This window comes from Canis aureus, chromosome 5 (genome assembly GCF_053574225.1).
Source record: "Canis aureus isolate CA01 chromosome 5, VMU_Caureus_v.1.0, whole genome shotgun sequence".
Taxonomy (NCBI): Eukaryota; Metazoa; Chordata; class Mammalia; order Carnivora; family Canidae; genus Canis; species Canis aureus.
The window spans coordinates 16254437-16273433 of NC_135615.1; the positions used below are offsets into that span (position 1 = coordinate 16254437).

Genomic DNA, 18997 nt, shown 5'->3' on the forward strand with positions numbered 1-18997 from the left:
TAGCTTCAAAGCACTCCTTTTCTGGAGTTGAGTGGTTTTGTTTGTTTGTTTGTTTGTTTGTTTAATCTTCCCCTAGTGTTTGCACAGCTGGTGCCAGGTCCCATGCCAACCTAGGTCATGAACATGGTATCACTGATTTAATGAAGGTTTGACTAAGAAGGGAGGCAGCAAGGCAGATGGATAACAGGACAATAATAATGAAAGATGCATATTTATGGACTTCCAGAAGCACAATTTTTTTTAGTGCAACTTGATGGATTCCACATTTTTCACATTTTCTTCAGCCATCTTACAGATTTTTTTTTCAATTCTTCCACAAGTCTCAAATGCTGTTTTTCCATGATTTGTAATGCCTGTTAAATTGTCACTGGCTTATGTTTGTTTAGACACATATGAAATGTTTATATTCTTTTGGCAAGTAGCAGTTCAGATTTTTTAAAGACTATGCCTGCAAGTGAAGCCAGAATGTGAAACGAACCAACAGGAGATCCCAGGCAGTTGGCAACTAGAGAGTGTTTATGGGTCAGTTAGGTGCTATCACAAAACCCATCAGTCTGACCAGTGGGGACTTTCTTCTAAGTGGGAAATGTATTTGTAGGCATAACCATTTCTTTAACAAACCTTAACTTAGTGCATTCTTGAGGTCAGATTGCATTCAACTTGAGCTTTCCATGTAAAGTTGCAGTAAAGGCAGCCCCAACCACTTCTGGCCCAGCAAGACAGGGAAGAGAAGAGAAAAAACTCAGCAGAGCAGAGCTGCCCTGCCATGTGGGCCATCCCTTTGTGAAGCAGAGGGCATTCTGATAACAGCTCTTTGGGATCTGAGCTCCTCAGCTCAGTGTTACACATAGAATCTATAGGTCTAAGGCTGGAAGCAATTTTGCCATGATGATGTTAGTTTTGAATTTGATAGATTTAATTTAAATCGATGTCGGAACATGAGGAACTCTCTTAACATTAGAGATGAGAGCTGCAACTTCACCCACTTATTTCCATTCCATGTCCATCAGGATTGCCTAGATCTCACAGGAACATTCTCTCTGGCAGTGGTAAATTGAGGCAGGACTGTGTATCTGCTGACCAAGAGAAGAATGACCAAATGCTTCAGGAAAGAGGTCAACAGACTATGGCCATTCATCTACTGCTCTCCTTGACTTGGGAGTCTTTTTTTTTTTTTTTAAAGATTTGTTTTTTTGAGAGAGAGAATGCACAGGGGGAGGGGCAGAGGAAGAGGGAGAGAGGAGCCCCAAGCAGACTCTGTACTGAGTGTGGAGCCCAGCACGGGGCTTGATCCCAGGACCCTGAGATCATGACCTGAGTCAAAACCAAGAGATGGTTAGTTTTGGCTGACTGTAACTGACTGAGCCACCCAGGCACCCTAGAAGTCTTCTTTTTAAATGAGAAGCCATTTCAGGACCACAGGAGCCAGTAATGAAGACAGGAGGTTTGTTCTTTCTGAGGCTAGAACATTTTGCAGATGACTTTTCTAATCTCACCAGGGTGCTTTTATGACATCACTTAAACAGAGTCAGGGTGAAGTAAAGATACTTAAATGGAAATATTTATTTCCTTAAAACTATAACATAATTTTCCCTCTCTAACTTTGAGAAGGAACATTGGGAGGGAATGAGGACAAGGTGACATGAACACTTGAACTTATTACAAATCCTAGGGTGTGATTGCAGAGCATCCTGGATCCGGTTCCAGTTCATGAAACCTCACATCCCTTTTTCCACTCAGACAGGTCCTTGCCCTCACAGTGTTTCTTCCAGCCTTGCCTGGAGAGGAAAGGGAAGCAGGAGCAACAGAAAGAAGCATGACAATCCAAATATTCATAGGTTCAAACCATAGGTAATTAACCAAAACAACCAGGGGCACCCAGGATTAAGTTTTGTTTCTGAGATCCAAGGACTCTATCCTTTTGCCTTAAGACTTTTCTCTTCTTTACTCCGAGTCCTTAATAGCTTCAGCAATAGTAAACAACTCATATAAGGATGAGTCATTTAGTTAAACACCTTCACCTCTGAAAATTTGGGTTCCCCACGTGGGTGACCTGATTACCTATATTCACAGGAAACCCAGCCTCAGATCACAGTGAGCCACAGAAACTGTGTCTCTGCCCTGTCCTAGGGAACTTTCCCGCTAATGTATGGTGTAACTGGCATGGTCATTTTTCTCTCACTGCTGTCTGTTCTGTCTCCCCACAAAATGTTGCCCTAATCCTCCAAAATTTTGTCCAAGTGGAGAGCAAACTCATGCTTTTTCCCTCTGGTGCATTGCCTTCACCAGCAACTCACATCAGAAAGCACCTCTTGCTCTGTTGTTTGGAATACCCTACTGTGAAAAGCAATGGCAAATCACCATGGCCCATACTGTCTCTCCTCCGCTTCGAAGCCCCTTTTGCCCTGTTCACTGCACACCCACCCACTCATGGGGAAGGGTACAGACAAGGTCACATTAACATCATTGGACCCCTCCTCAGAGGTGAGTGTGCCAGGGCCCTCTGTAGCTGTGATGAATGGACGCACCGTCTGTTTTGGCCATGTCAGCCAAAGTTCCTCAAGGAAAGCCTCTTACCAATAGTTCATCCCTTCTGTCTCTTTAGCAATTTTCTTGGCACATAGAATTGCATCTGTGAGATCATCTGTGATCAAGGCTGTAAGAGAGAGAGGAGTATAGTATTAGCTGAGACTTACCTGAGGGGAAGCCCTGCTCAGGTTTCCTTCACTTTTCTCACTGTTTTTTTTTTTTTCTTTTTTTTTGGGGGGGAACAAGAGGGTGGGAAAAGCTTTAAGCCATATTCTTATTTTTGTTGAGCTTCTTCACAAATCAAAGAATTTTTCTTAAAAATTTTTATTTCTCGAATAGCCACATCTTGGCTTCTTGAAATTTCAATCCTAAAGAGTTTTTGGAAATATGTTTAGAATAGACACAGGAGGGGAATGTTTTTTTGTGTCCTAAAGAAATACACAAGAGGACAGTACAATGTTTTCTCTACTTGGGTTACTTTGACACATATGATCTCTTTATAGGTAAATATTAAACTTGTCTATTTAACTTTCCAATGTGTGCATTAAAAAAAATTCTATCCAAGGTAGTTTTTCATATGCAATTTTTTTTATGTCAGGCCCATTAATCTGTTATTTTTCTGTGGTTTTCAGACATAACAGATCTTCTGATTGCAAGTGAATTCATTGGTCTCAGTATTCTTTAATGCTTGCCCAGAAGTGGCCTCAAAATGCTCAATGCAAACATGATGGAAAAGGCAAATAAATAGAAAGTCAACATCACTTTTTTTGCATGGTGGGTTCTTCAGAAGTAAATACAGACATGGGCTTGGGGTGCAGAGTATTTATTAGAGATCCATATCTGTGAAAGAAAGGGGGCCGAAGCAGGACTGGGCAGATGGAGATGTCCAGTTGTGATGTAGGCCCATCGAAGTTGCCCAAGTTGTGTCCAAATGGCTAAGTCTTTATGACTCCTGCTCACTCAGTCCCTGGATGTAGACTGCCCAAGAGGGGCACAATGCTAGATGGGGCAGTCCTCTGCAGCTAAGAGAATCCTAAAGGAGGTGTCAGGTAGGCTGTCTATGAATCACACAGATGCCATTGGAACCAGACATCTTCCCCTTAGGGGAATCTGGGCAGTCCATCTCTCTGCCCATCACCACCACCAATCAAAGACATAAAGCCTACACCATTTGGTATCATTTTTATTTGTCAAGAGACAAAGATTTTTGACAGGTAAGGTAATGTTCCATGTTGACAAGGGTGCAATGACATAGACATTCTTCAGAAGTTGCTGGTAAGAGTAAAATGGGTTCAACTTTTCAGGAAAACAATTTAATAGTATGTGTCAAAGAGCCTTAAAGTGATTCTTATCTTTTTGCCTAGTAATTTTCTCTTTCTGGATCTATCTTAAGGAACTAATTATGAATCATGATAAAGATTTATTTACAAAGTAATTTACTGCAGATTTGTTTACAAGAGGAAATTTATTTCCAAATGGAAAATATCTAATTGCCTTATAATTAGGGGGGGGTTCACATTAATAATAATACTTCCATAGAATGAAATAAGGTGCTATTTAAATCATGTGTTGACATGATTTCCTAATAATGGAAAATGCTCCCCTTATAAGGTTCTCAACATTGTAAAAATATCCTCCTAGAGCCACACTGTATAATATGGTAGCCATTAGCTACATGGGACCATTTAAATCTAAATTAATCGATACAATTAGAACTTCAGTTCCTCAGTTGCTCTCACTACATTTCAGATGCTTTATAGCATCTTTATTGTGGCTAATGGTTCTCATAGTGGATAGCCAGAGGACATTTCCATTGTCACAGAAAGTACTATTGGACAGCACTGGTTTAGAGAGAAAATAAAAAGATACCATAATCACCGATATTTGAAGGGTTAGCTCTCAATTGTGCAATCACTGAATGCTTTTCAATCTTAGCTGCATATTTCCAAACTATTTACAATAGAAACACATTATTTTTACTTTCAGAAAAATATAACCAAAAAGAATAACGTTAGCCTAAATGGATCACTACAATACAAAATTATTTTGTAAACTCAGTTGAAAATGGAGTTTTTTTTCTTGAGTATGCCTGTTTAGTTGGGAATTTGGTTGCTTTCTCAGATAAGCTTAACTAGAAGATAAAGGCAGTGATAGATTTCTTTCAAGCAAATTCAAAATTTTGGTTTTTAAAAATTCAAAACAAAATTATATTAACCAAGAGAAAATGAACAAAAGATATGACCTATAGGTGATAACAAATTGAGGTAATCTGCAAATTCACTAGCATTTGATACACAGTGAAAAATTAAGCTTTGTTAGCTTATAAATCTTTCGCCTTATTTCTAGAGACATGAGTAGCTACAATAGTAATTGCTGCTCCTAAGAGCCAATCTTTATAGAAAAGTTACTCTGTGTTTAGTTCACGTTAAGTCTCTCCATGTATTATCTCTGTTCAGCCTCCGAACAACTATGGGGGTGAGTAGCATGATTAGCCCTTTAAGCTGAAGTCCACACCCAGTGAATGAGCCTGCATTCAAACCTGGGGCTTAAATCCTATTGTCTTCTATTATTTCATTCCAACAATGCAGACACTTAAGCAAAGATTCCTGCTTATGGAATACTATATGCTAATGAAGTTAATAATAAAAATATAAATACCTTATTAATTTTAAGGAATTATTTCTCTATTAGGAGATTATCCAAACTTAAGTTCTTGGCACCTGATACACGTTCAAATTACATAGAAACACTTTGTGCTGACAAATGCTCGGTAGGTGCTGAGATACTGTTTGTGTTAGAAAGTGGTTGGAGTCTGTTTCCTAGGGGAAGAGGGTCCAGTGGGGCCTCAAGGGGTGGAAAGGACACGAAGCACGCATAGTGAGGAGGAAATAGAGAGTATTCTTTGTGCCAGGACTGGAGCATACCCAAGGTGTGTCCCCAAAGCAGGAGGCTTGTGTTTGGGGGAAGGCAGGTTGCTTGGCGGGAGATGCTATGGACCACTGCGGGAGGAGGAGGAGATGTGCCAGGTCCAGGTGGCGGAGACCTTGTCAGGTTCGTTTGTCAGTCTCCCACTTTGCTATAGCGTTTCGTTGCTCTAAGTGCTAGTTGGACGTGACTTTGCATCGGCTTCGGAAACTACGTTAAGGAAGATGGGGGCTGGGAAGGAAGGACCTGATGCGCTGAGACCTGAAGACACAATGGAACGGCCACAGAGGGGCAGCAGAGGGGCAGGAATGAGTCAAGAAGGCAAGTCTTTATAAAGGTCGGTGCCAAGAATTGCTTCTGCTCAATTTACTTTAAATAGACAAGTCTGTGCAGTCCAAGGGTTCTGTTGCACAGCAAAGCATTATTAATCTGAATAGCTGATTCTCTCACATCAACAACGGAAAACAGCAACAATCTACACAAAAGGAACGACTTATTTTCAGGTAAGTTTGTTCTGCTTCACTCTCTCTGTCTCTCCCAGCATCCTCTTGCCTCCCACGTACAATATCACTATCAAGCCCACAATTTACATCTTCTTCCTCTCTCTGGAGTGACAAAGGCCAACTAGAATACCAAGCTGAGGAGAAATAGAGATTAATATAAGTAGACGAGACAGATACAAGAGACAACAATCACCTTCCTTTTCCTTAAACATCTCTTACTTTAAAGAGGTCTATGCTGTCGGAGGAAAATAAGGATTGATACTATGTTATCGTGTGTGTCTAAATATGTGTGTGTGTAGACACACATACACACGCACACACACACACACAAATATTCTGTCCAAATAGTTTGGGGAAGGTAGGCAGGAATTTTGGAAATGTGACTTGGTATGGGAGTGAGGAGATAGCATAGCTTTGGAAGATGGACAGGAGGTGTGTGTGACTCGTACATGTGTGAAACATCATGTTTCTCATAGAGATACTCTAATGCTAACTTGTTTCCGGGTTCCCATGACAAATGTCCCTATGTCTGTAATACGTGGGACAGAATGACATTGTCCATAATTAAAGCTTCTCTGGCCTGAGGCTGAGGAAGGCCAGCTACTAAGGGGTGATTAGGATATAAAACCAACATCCTGTTTTCTATTTTAAAGCTGTCTCTAAAAATCCCATGCTCTTTATGATGAGAAAGCAGATATGAATGTTCCTTCACCTCTAACCATGAACTGTCCGACATTTTAATTTCCTAGAATTCAAGATTGTCTTGCAGATATATGTTTGCCCCAGACTTCCGTATTTGAAACTAAATTGAACAATATTAAATTAGTCAATTGCATGTAAAGTCAAGCATGGACATGATGGAGTAACAGATTTTCTTTCCCACTGTAAATAACTAGAAAACTAGACAAAACATATGAGCACATTAGTTTCAGGCATTAGGAAAAAGGCAAGGCAGGATCATGACCCTTGAGAGATAGAAACCAAATGAGGGGAGTCTTATGATTGCCATGACTTTCTGCCCAGAGGCACTTGTCAGACCAGAAAGGCAAAACCCAGGCAGGAGATGGCAATTTAAGTGGAGGAGACAAAGGTAGGAGGCCAAGGCAGCTGCAATTTTGTGGAGAAGAGTACCTGAGAGTAAAAGCCCACCCAGAAGAACACCAGAAATCTGCATAGGGAATCTACTGGGTCTTTGGCCAAAGGCTTAAACTGGGCTTGCAAAGAGTAAAACTCCATGAAACCAGTTAGAAAACAATTACCAGGGACCTGTACAAATTACAGAGCTCACACAGGCCTGGGAGACATTTGATTTCTGACTAGTCAGAAGGGAGAGATGTTGGTGATCCCTTCGATATTCAAAAGACCCTAGAAAAGCCACACCTTGATAGTAAGATTAAATTAGCCCCACTGTAAAGTTGACCGTCAAACTTCCCCACCACAATTTAAAAGCGAGTCTTAAAGGGGTCAAGCTGATCAGAATTAACTACTTGCCAAGATGAAATCCAACACTCCTTAAAGAAAGAAAACATAATCCAGACACTTAGAAATGTAACATATACTATGTTTAGTATCCAACAAAATGTTATTGTATGTGCAAAGAGGTATAAGAATGTGAGCCATAACCAGGGGAAAGATCAGTCAATGTTAAGACTCAGAAATGACACAGTTGATTGAATTGCCAGGCAAAGGATTTAAAACAATTTATAAATCTGCTTACTTATATCAAAGACTTAAAGAAAAACATGCATAAAATGAGGAAAATGAGAGATCTAAAGCAATTACCTAGCACTGAATATATACAATCTCTGAAATAAAACATTCAATTAATGAACTTAATAGATTAAGCACTTCAGAAAAAAGATCAGAGAACTTGAAGATATAGCAATGGAAACTATTGAAAATAAAACCCACAAAAGGAAAAAGATTGAGAAAAATGAAGAGCCTCAGTGACCTGTGGGACAACACCAAATGATCTAATAGATGCATCATTAAAGTTTTAGGAGAAAAGATGAAAATTAGGAACTCAGAGATCCAAAATATTAATGAATAGCAAGCAAGATAAACACAAGAAAACACACATCATGATCAAATTGTTGAAAATTGGAGGTTAAAGGGAAATCTTAAAACAGAGGGAAAGAAAATAGAGACATCACACAAAGGGGGTGGAAATAAGAAAATCAACAATTTCCTTTTTTTTTTTTTAAGATTTTTATTTATTTATTCATGAGAGACACAGAGAGAGGCAGAGACAGAGACACAGGCAGAGGGAGAAGCAGGCTCCCTGTGGGGATTCCTATGCAGGACTCAATCCCAGGACCCCAGAATAATGACCTGAACTAAAGGCTGATGCTCAACCACTGAGCCACTCAGGTGCCCTGAATATCACCAATTTCTCATAATAAACAAAGTGAACCCGAAGGCAAAGGGATATCTTTAACAAAATTAGAGAAAAGTATCTGCCAGCCTAGAATTTTACATAAATATCCCTCAAAGAGAAAATAAAATATAGACATTTCAGCTAGACAAAAGCTGAGAGAATGCTTTCCAGTAGACCCCCACTCCAAAAAAAATATTGAAGGATTTTTTTAAAGATTTATTTATTTATTTTAGAGACAGAGTGCATGAGCAGCGGGAGGAGCATAGAGAGAGGGAGGGGGGAAGCAGACTCCCCCTTTTATTTGTTTATTTATTTATTTTTAAAGATTTTAGTTATTTATTCATGAGAGACACAGAAAGAGGCAGAGACATATGCAGAGGGAGAAGCAGGCTCCATGCAGGAAGCCTGATGCGGGGACTCGATCCCAGGACTCCAGGATCATGCCCTGAACCAAAGGCAGATGCTTACCACTGAGCCACCCAGGTGTCCCTATAAGTAGCCCCTTTTAAAAAATTATTACTTAGTTGAGTTGACCATGTTTTCTAGTCAAGATTCTTTCTTTAGGAGGTAAATTTTTTGACAACTTGCCTATCTCAAAATATATTCATTCTACACTCACAATATATTGACAATTCAGCTAGCATAGCAGTTTAGATTGGAAATAATTTTTCTTCAAGATTTTAAAGATATTACTCTGTTTTCTTCTACCTTCAACTGTTGATATTGAGAAATCTGATGCTACTCTGATGCTTAATATTTCATATGGAACATGTTTTACTGTCTCTTTGAAAACTACACCGTATTCTATTTTTCTCTAGTTCTCTAAAATTTCATGAGGATGTGCCTTAGTGTGAATCTACATTAATCGACTCTACTGGTTATGTGATGGCCCTTATAAATTGGAAACATATGCCTTTCAGTTCTGGAAATGTTTTTTAAAGATTTCATTCTATCTACTTCAGATTCATTTATTTTTCTTATCCTTATTTCTCCTATTTTCCATCTATCTCTCTCCTTTTCATTCTGATTTTAGAAAGATTTCCTTAATCTTATCTTCCAACCTATCGAGTTTTTTGTTTCTGCAATCATATTTTGAATTTCCAAGAGCTGTTCTCTAAATACTTTTTATAAAGCATCCCCTTATTTCATTGATATGACATGCTATTAATATGAAGATATCAATGATAGTTTCCTTTTTCATTTGAAATTTTCATTTCCCTGTATATCTGCTTTTGACAAGTGCCTTCTATCTGATTTTGGTTTTTGTTTTGTTTAGTTTTTGTTGTATTTTGTCTCATTCTTTCATGTTAATGACTCTTCTGTGAAGCCTGGTGATCCTCGGTTATCTGCACTTATTTAAGAAAGAGAGACTAAAAAAAAAAAAACTGATTAGGAATTCTGTACACAGATATGGGGATTCTCAACTGTGTATCTCCCTATAGAGAAGTCTGGAGACTTCATGGAGAGCTCCTACTCAGAATCGTTAGTTATTTCCTTTTCGCCTGTCTGAATTTTCCAGAACAGAATCTTCTCTTTTGGAGAGTCTAGCCTGGCTTCCATCATTCTAGGATCTAAGTGGAGGAAACCGACTGGGACTATGGAAACTTGAATTTAATTTCCTGTGTCTTCACTATAGAACTCTCACATCTACAGGTTGCTGAATACTCACTCTGTCCAGAAGGGAAAGCTCCAGTATCCTGCCAGGATTGAGGAGAAGCAGTCAGTAGCTGAATGGAGTCAGGAAGGGAATCTGATGGCCTAGCTTTTCCTTAATTGGACTTCTGATTGGTCCTCCTATTTTCTACCTACTTTCATTCCAGTTTCCAGAATGAGCTGACTCTGCTGATTTCTGAGCCCTTTTAGGATCCTATGGTTGCTTCTTGGCTTTCCCACTGTCAGTTTAGGACTCAAATTTCTCTAATTACTAAATTAGCCAGGACTTGTCCTCCTGTTCTTCAGCTTCTAAAAACATACATGTCCAGTTGCTGTGTTTAACTGGAAGACTCCATCAGCAAGCTCTTGGGAATGCTAATGATATTGACCATGGATGGGGAGGGATTTAAAAGTCGTACCTGTAGAAGGTGAAGATACTGAAGTTTTTACCCAGAAGAAATTAAAGATGAGAAATATCTACTAGTCATTTTCAAGCATTTTATAAGTTTTTATGTATAAAGTTGAGCAAATTTGTTCTGAATAAATCCAAGAGGAAAAACTAGAATTCACAGAAGAAAGCTGTAAAGAGGTGGATTTTGATCCAACAAAAAAAAAGTTCTAAATTAGGAATTGGTCCATAATTGTGTGATCTGCTTCAGGAGTTAGCATTCTGTCGTAATGTAGGTTTAGAGACAATTTGCAAGAAAATTAACATATTGTTCAATCATTCATACATTCAAACATATGTACTTGGTTATCCTGTATGTGTCAGAGATTAAAAGTTTATTTCCTGTTCCTAAGGAGTTTGCCACAGAATGAATACCTTAGAGATTTTTATTTTCATCCTTGCTCCTCATTCCCTCCATTCATTTATTCCATGAATATTTATTGAACCCCAAAACTATGTCCAAGCATTAAGGATATATCAGTGAACAAAACAGAAAACCCCTGCCCTCGTGGAGCTTACTTTGTAGAGAGAGGGGTAGGATCTGTTGAGTATCTCTTGCATGTTTTCCATGCCTCCAGACATGATCATCATTCAGGACTTTCTGTCTCTCACCTCAACACTTGCAATGGCAATATATCATACTCTGTTTGCACATTAATCATTCTGGAGCAATGCTTAATCAACTGACCTCTGCTGATAATCTTATTGCAGGCAGAAATCAGTATATAAGTCCTACCTGGCTTCCCAGGTCCTTCATAGTCAGGTAGTAATCAATCTTTCCAACCCCATGTCCTGTTATTTGTCTTCACATCCTCTTTGTTCTAGATAACACAAATGTCTCACACCTCATGCATGCACCTGCATGCCTCATACCTACTGCCCACATATAACCTTTTGGCTTTTGTTGTTTCCTTTATCCAGACTGACTCTTCCCCATCTCTAAATGTCCAAATCTTACCTATCTTCCAAGTCTTAGATTAAGTATCATTGTGTCTACAAGACTCTCCATGACTTTATCAATGAATGTCTCTGCCCTCTGAAGTTCTTAACACTCAACCTATACCTGTTTATAGTCATCTAACTCCATAAAGCATATATTCTCTTTCATATATGTGTGTGTCTGATGTTTTCTGCCAGCCTCAATTCTATGTACATAGATGATTGAAGCAGAAGTCTTGGAAGTGAAGTCTAGCTTAATTTCTACTGTTTAAGAAATTTAAGTGTATTTATTTATCTCATTCTGTATAAAGAAGCATAAATGCATAGTCTGAGTAAATTGCTTATGGAAAGCAGTTGGCAAACAGATTTCTCCTTCTTATCAAACATATTTAATGTCTCTATGCATGAAAGGATAGTAAGGTCATTTGTCTACCCTTCTGCCTTCATGGTTGTTTCATAAAAACCATCCTAGAAGGAATAAGGCATCTTTGGGCAAGTAGGCCACAGGACTCTGAATGTCACCCTGGAGAACTGTCGAATAATTTATTGGCATGGTATAGACCTACTTGCACATCTGAACTCCAAGTTTTTGTTAAAGCAGAAAATGGGTGGATATTCCACTATCAACTTTCCTGCTTTTATCTTTGAGGACATTATTTTTAGAAAACCAAAACCGTACCTGAGCAGGCAACGTGACAGTGGTTCTTCTCTTGTAGCTTAGCACGTCTGCACCACGTGAAACTATTTATCTGAAAAATGCCATAGTCAATGCTTCCATCCTCCAGCTGGGTCTCAGCTGTTGTATTGTAGCGGCTCTCATAGTATGCCATGCAGATCCCTAGAGGGGGAAAAAGCCAGAAATGCCAGTAAAAGAAATGCATTTTTTTCCTCCAACTCTGCTCTTAGAGGAGAGTTCCCTTATATACATTACAATAATGCTGCGGTCCCAACAGACTTTGGGGAGGGACAGGGCAAGTAGCACACCCATGGGGCACTTCTGAAGCTGCACACCTAGTCAGTGGCTGCACCTGGACGAGACCAGAAGTCAGGTCTGCCCCTACCCCACCAGCATGGGAGGCATTGTTTTCTCCTTCCCTTGCTGGTGTCATTTGTGCAGGACTTCAGGAGTGAGGACATGAGGGGTAGGGAGGGAGAGAGGTACCCTAGAGAGCATCATTTGAAGAGAACATGTGGGTACCTAGCACACACAGGGGCATCCTTGGTGGGACAGTGCATGGAAGAGCTGGGGACAAACCAAAGCTGGGGGTGTGGGGAAATTTTGACATTTCAGAGGGCGCATCAAAGGTAGAAAAAGAACAGGAAAGGAGAAATCTCACAGTTTCCAAGGCTAAAACCCTGGTAATTGTCCAGGCCAGCCCTCAAAAATATTTTTGCCAGTTTACAGCGAGTGTAGATTTTGGGCTCAGTGACCATGATCAGACAGCCAATCAGGGCCAAGATGCCGGCAGCCTTCATCCCCAGATCTGTTGGAGGCAGAACCTGTCAAAGATCAGAGTAGGTCACACAATTTTGCCTTGTCCTGAGTCCTGAGATTAAGTCTGTTGCTACTGAGAACTTAAAAATATGCCACGGTTGTGGGTAGCCCTGCCTAGATGTTTTCTGTTACTTTTATTTTAAATTTTAAATTTTAGAAACTTCTTTATTTGATTATAATTGATAGTGTTATATTAGTTTCAGGTGTACAACATGGTAATTTGACAAGTTATACGTTTATACATTATGCCATGTTTGCCACAAGTGCGGCGACCATCTGTCACCATACAACACTATTACATTATTGTTGACTATACTCTCTTTGCTGTGTCTTTTATTCCTGTGACTTATTCATTCCATACCTGGAAGCCTGTGTCTCCCTGTCCCCTTCATCCATTTTGCCCATCCCTCCACTTCTTGTTTCTTTTCATCATTCAGAACCAGCATGGGGAAAAACAAAGTACAGGAATATACAATGCAAGGAGGGAATGAGTGCGGGCTCTCTCCTTAATAGTTTTCTACATGGGCACTTTCAAGTAAATGCTATTATGTTCTCAGGATCAGGTAAGCAAAGAAATGATCCCTCCTTTATTGATGTTCAGTTAGAAACCACAGAGGGCAATACACTTCCAGGATTCCCATTTAATTCTATGAATAGAAAAAAACAGAGTACAAAGAATTAAGCATTCCCTATGTATGTGGAAATACACACCCCCCCCCCATTTCAACCAGAGATGAAATACACATGGATCTGAATGGACAACATTAAGATTTATTATTTGAGTGTTTATTGAAGCAAGACAATTTAGCACTTTATCTTTCTTCCATTCTCTTAATACTGTTCCAAATGTGGAAGGATTTTTTTTTTTTCAAAAATATCAGTGTTATATTGCAAATGCAATGTTTTCCTGAGCTCCTCCATCATTACTTTATGGGAGCCCCTAAAAAGTCATGATACTGACTGATGAGCAAGAGGAGACAGATGACCATGGGTCATGAGAGGAGGGAATGGTGGTGGTGGGAATACAGAGGCCATAAAGAGACCCCCACTGAATCATTTAAAGTGGTTTCCACTTATAAACTAAGTGGCAGAGTGTTCCATGCCTTGTTGGCTATTGGCTTTCTAGAAGTGCTTCCTCTCTTGAAGCAATGTCTTACCCAAATACGGCAACCTTGATGGGATAGGAGTGGAGTGACATTTCTGATACTGCATGTGATATTCATACATATTTTCATCCAGCATCATTTTCTGCATCTGCCTAGAAATTTCTAAAGCTATTAGTTTCCTCTCTTAGAGTTACATTCTCCAGTTGAAAGAAAGGTGAGGCTAAACACAGGCCTGAGTATTCAGAAAGGGCAGAGAAGAATCGCTATGGGGTCTTTAAAGTAACTAAGCAATAAAATAACAACATGTCGTCTAGAATATGTAGAGTACATACTGGTGAATAGCAAGGGTCAACAAACCAGGCTTGCTTTCTTAAGTGAAGTTTTATTGGAATATAGCTACGCCTACTCAGCAATAGAGTATGGCTGCTTTTCACAGGACTGAACGGTTGTGTTGGAGACCATATGGATCACAAAGTTTAAAATCCTGACTATCTGGGCCTTTTCAGGAACAGTCCCTGATCTACAGCAGTGAGGTGTATGCCAGGCACTGAGAGGGAGACACATGAGGCTTACTATGCAGAGTTTACAAATTAAGTTGGTTTCCATCCCTTGTCTTAGAACCATACTGGTAGCAAACAAAACAAGACCCCACAGCAGGGGTAGCCCCAAGCACAATGTTTGGTGTCCTTCAAGCCGGAGGTTGCCATTGCTTGTTCTTTGGGACAGGTGGCTTCATTGGAATACTTTAGGTCTTATCAAAAAGGCAGATTCCTGGTGCCTACCCCAGAGACCCCGCTCAGGTGATTCTGTGAAAGGAATACTGCTCTACTTACTCAATCAGTAACTGGCAGCTCACATGAGCTTCCTGCACCCCATGAAGCCATTTCTGATTCTTATAAGGCACAAGCGATCTGTCTTCAACCGGAAACCTTTCTTCAGAGCCTTAGAGAGAGAATTCTCAACTCTTGTTCTCAACTGCCTAGAGATTCTAGAATCCTATTTCTTGGTACTTGGGTGATGACTGCATTCTGGGTCTTTCTTACCTCTCTTTTTTCTTCCTCCTCCCCAGCAGCCCTCCTCACCACTCAACTCAGCCAGGACTTCCCATCCAAGTGCAACCTTCTCTCTTAGGCAACAGTCTCCAAACTTGATCACAAATCCCATCAATAAAGAAATTTGAGCATGTACCTCCTGGAGGTATATATCAAATTATAAGTCACACTCATGTTCTTCTGTGCTAATGTTACATAAATTATAAACATATATAAAACTAAAATTTGAAAAAAGGATGAGATGGGGTGAAATTTAAAGTTTCATTTAAAATTACATTATAAATTGTATTATAGTACAAAATGTCTTGTTATAATTTGTTATTATTAATAATGTATTTTTAATGAGATCAACAAAACAATTAAAACATAGGCAAGTGATGTGAAAAGGTATTTCATTAGAGAAAACATGAAGATGGCAAAAATCACAAAGAAAGATGGTCAACATCTTTTGTCATTAGGGAAGTATAAACTGAAACCAAAATGGAACACCACTCACATCTCTTAGTATAACTAAAATAAGTAAGACAATACAAAATGATGATAAAGCTGTAGATAAGTGAGGAGTCTCATTCATCCATGGTGGAAGGCAAAATTATATACTCATTTTGGAAAACAGTTTGGTTTCTGACAAAGTTTCTATGTTTCTGACATAGACTTTCCAATCACATCAACAATCACACTTCTGGTATTTATCCAAGTGAATTGAAAACTTCTGTTCACCTGAAAACAAGTTAACTACATTTATAACAACTATTCATAATCACTAAACACTGCAGGCAACCAGATGTCCTTCAACAGGAGAATCTATAAAAAAACTTGGCATATCTATTCAGCGGAATACTACTCTGCCATAAAAAGGAATGAGTTATTGATTCCCACAACATGGATAAGCCTCAAGTGTATTTTGCTTAATAAAAGAAACAACTCAAAAGCCTTTATATTATAGGATTTCACTTATGTGACATTATGAAAAAGGCAAAAAACTATGGGATTGAAAACAGATTAGTGGTTGCCAAGGATTAAGCCTGGGATTGACTACAATGGGAGTGCACAAGGGACGTTTTAGGTCAATGAAACTATTCTCTATGGTACTGGCTTAGTCAATACATGACTCTATGAATTTGTCAAAATCCATTGAACTGTGCACCACGAAGAGGGAACTTTGTTGTATGCAAATTCTTAAAAATCAACCAGGATGTTGGGGATCCCAGGATGTAATGCAGATTATGACAAATCTAACTGTATTGCAAATGTGGGAGATAACCTCATTAAAGGGAGTGGAAAAAAGAGTTACTGATCTAGAAAATTTTCGAAACCGGTGTTTTCACTGGATCTTTCAGTCTAAGGACAAAAAGATCTGGGTATTGACACTATACAGTAGTCAGTAGATTAGTTTCCTACAGGAGTAAGAGCTAGCAATTCTAAAACTTTTTTACACGTATATTCAGATTAAACAAATGAATAAGTAAATTATGAATAATGGGGGCCAGATTTTACACTGTCAGAAGAGGAAGTTACAAATAAGCAAAAGAAGAAATCTAGAATGAACCCTGTGGTGCTGAATTAGAGTCAGATATTATCTATCTATGTCTATCTGTCTATCTCTATCTATCTATCTATCTATCTATCTATCTTTTTTTAAAGATTTATTTTTATTTATGATAGACACAGAGAGAGAGAGGCAGAGACACAGGCAGAGGGAGAAGTAGGCTCCATGCCGGGAGCCTGATGCAAGACTCGATCCCAGGACTCCAGGATCGGGCCCTGAGCCAAAGGCAGGCGCAAAACCACTGAGCCACCCAGGGATCCCATCTATCTATCTATCTATCTATCTATCTATCTATCTATCTATCTATCATCTAACGTCAGATAGGTCCACACATGCATAAACACGTATACATATATACATGTATACACACGTACCTATATTTTTCCCTATCTTTCATATGTTTAATAGATGTATCTTCATTACATCTATTGAATGTGTATACGTATGTGTCTTGTAGCTTCGATAGAGAAATAAATGATGATATTTGTATTTGGTGTATACATATCTATTTCTTAACTTCATCTTTTGAGGGGACCTAGAAAATGTGACACTCAGTAATGATGAGCACACTCAGGACTCACATCTTACTTCTAGCACCATTCTCCCATGAAGGAAAACAGGACTTCTTGGATAATTGGCTGATTTCAGGACAGAGGCATGGAAAGTGCAAGATGAGCCTGGAGCATCTTACTAGTGCTAGATATTAAGGAAGTGCTTAAAAAGAGACAAAGAGGGAGGTGTATTATATCCAAGGGACAGAGGAGCCAAACTGAAAGAACTTCAATGGACAAAGCTGGAACAATTTGAACAACCAAATAAATAACTATAGTACTGGATTATAGCTCAGGAAATAAAACAAATATCTATGAGTGCATACTGATATAAATAAATGATTGGATAAATAAATATATGGGGAAAAGGGATAAATCTTACTTACAGAAGAATTCTAAATAATCTATGTAGATAAACCCACCTCCAGGAAATAAAAAATAATTCTCCTCCCTTTGAATAGGGGCTGGATTAAGTGACTTGCTTCCAATGGATGGAATATGGAAAAAGGGAAAATAGTAACTTTATAGTGGAGAAACCTGATGGGCTTCACCTTAGCCACTGATGAAGGTTATCCTCATCCATGAGGAGACATGTTATGTACCCACTGATAGGATTGATGAGAGGGGCACTTGAGCTCTATGGTTTTCTTCCCTAACATTTAGAAGCACTTTCTAATCATGAGAAAATAAGTCAAACCCCAAATGAAGGATATTCTATAAAATATCTTAACAGTATTCTTCAAATGTGCCAAAGTCATGAAAAACAAGACTGAGAAACTGTTACAGGATGGAAGAGATTGATGATATGATGATTAAATACAATGTGGTATACTGGATTGGACCTTGGAATCAAAAGAGGTCAATATTGGAAAAACTGGTGAAATCTGAATAAAGTATGTTACTTTATGCCATTCAGTATGGCATAATGTAGTTACTACATTAAGCCAATGTTAATTTCTGAGTTTTGACAGATGTGCTGTTGATATGACAGCTGTTAATATCAGGGAAGCTGAGTCAAGGGTATACGGAGACTCTATGCTATCTGGGAAACTTTTCTGTAAATCTAAAATTTTTCCAAAATAAGTTTAAACATCTGCTAGTTCACATACTGCTGATAAGCGCTTATACCAGAAAAGTTGAGCAGATTTGAAACACTTGTGTGGTGTTGTGATTTATACTAAGAAATAATTATTTGGTCTTCATTCTGCTTCTGCACAAAACTCCTAAAACCCTTGGAACTTCCTATGTTAAGAGTGATAAAGGTGTCTTGATATTCCTAATAAATCCCTTTCATGTTAATATTTATGAGTTTATATTAATGAGGTAACTTTTGGAGAGTACCAAAAGATGGGGGCTCATTATCCACAGAACCAACCACAAGATTAGTGGGCTAGAATTTTCATTCCCACACCCCTGACCTCCTAACGGGAAGGGGTCTGGAGGTGAAGTCCAATCCCCAATGGCCAAAGATTTAATTCATTGTGCCTATGTAATGAAGGCTTCATAAAGACCCAAAAAGGATGGGCTTTAACGAGCTTCAGGGTTGGTGAACTACAGGAGGTAATGGGAGAGTGGTGTGCCTAGAAAGAGCATGAGGACTCTGCGACCCTTCCCACATGCCTGGCCCTATATATTTCTTCCATTTGACTGTTCTTGAGCTTTATCTCTTTATAATAAACTGTTTCTCGGAGTTCTTTGAGTTGCTGTAGGAAATTTATTGAACCCAAGAAGGGGTCTCTCTGGAGCCTCCAATTTATAGCCAATTGGTTAGAAACACAGATGACAATCTGGTCTTTTGACTGGTATCTGCAGTGGTGCACAGTATGTGGGACTGAGCCCTTACCCTGTGGGATCTGACACTGTCCACCTG

At 39.0% G+C, this 18997-nt stretch overlaps 1 protein-coding gene across 1 annotated transcript; it reads right to left on the bottom strand.

The window, feature by feature from the left end:
* Positions 1-1534: 1534 nt before the first annotated feature.
* LOC144313734 (lysozyme-like protein 1) lies at positions 1535-14952 on the bottom strand. Its single transcript, XM_077896967.1, has 5 exons — positions 14809-14952; positions 12712-12874; positions 12054-12212; positions 2578-2656; positions 1535-1778 (listed from the first exon to the last, which is right to left on the bottom strand). The coding sequence occupies exons 2-5, from the start codon at positions 12848-12850 to the stop codon at positions 1709-1711; spliced, it is 447 nt and encodes a 148-aa protein (XP_077753093.1). The 5' UTR covers positions 12851-12874; positions 14809-14952; the 3' UTR covers positions 1535-1708.
* Positions 14953-18997: the final 4045 nt, after the last annotated feature.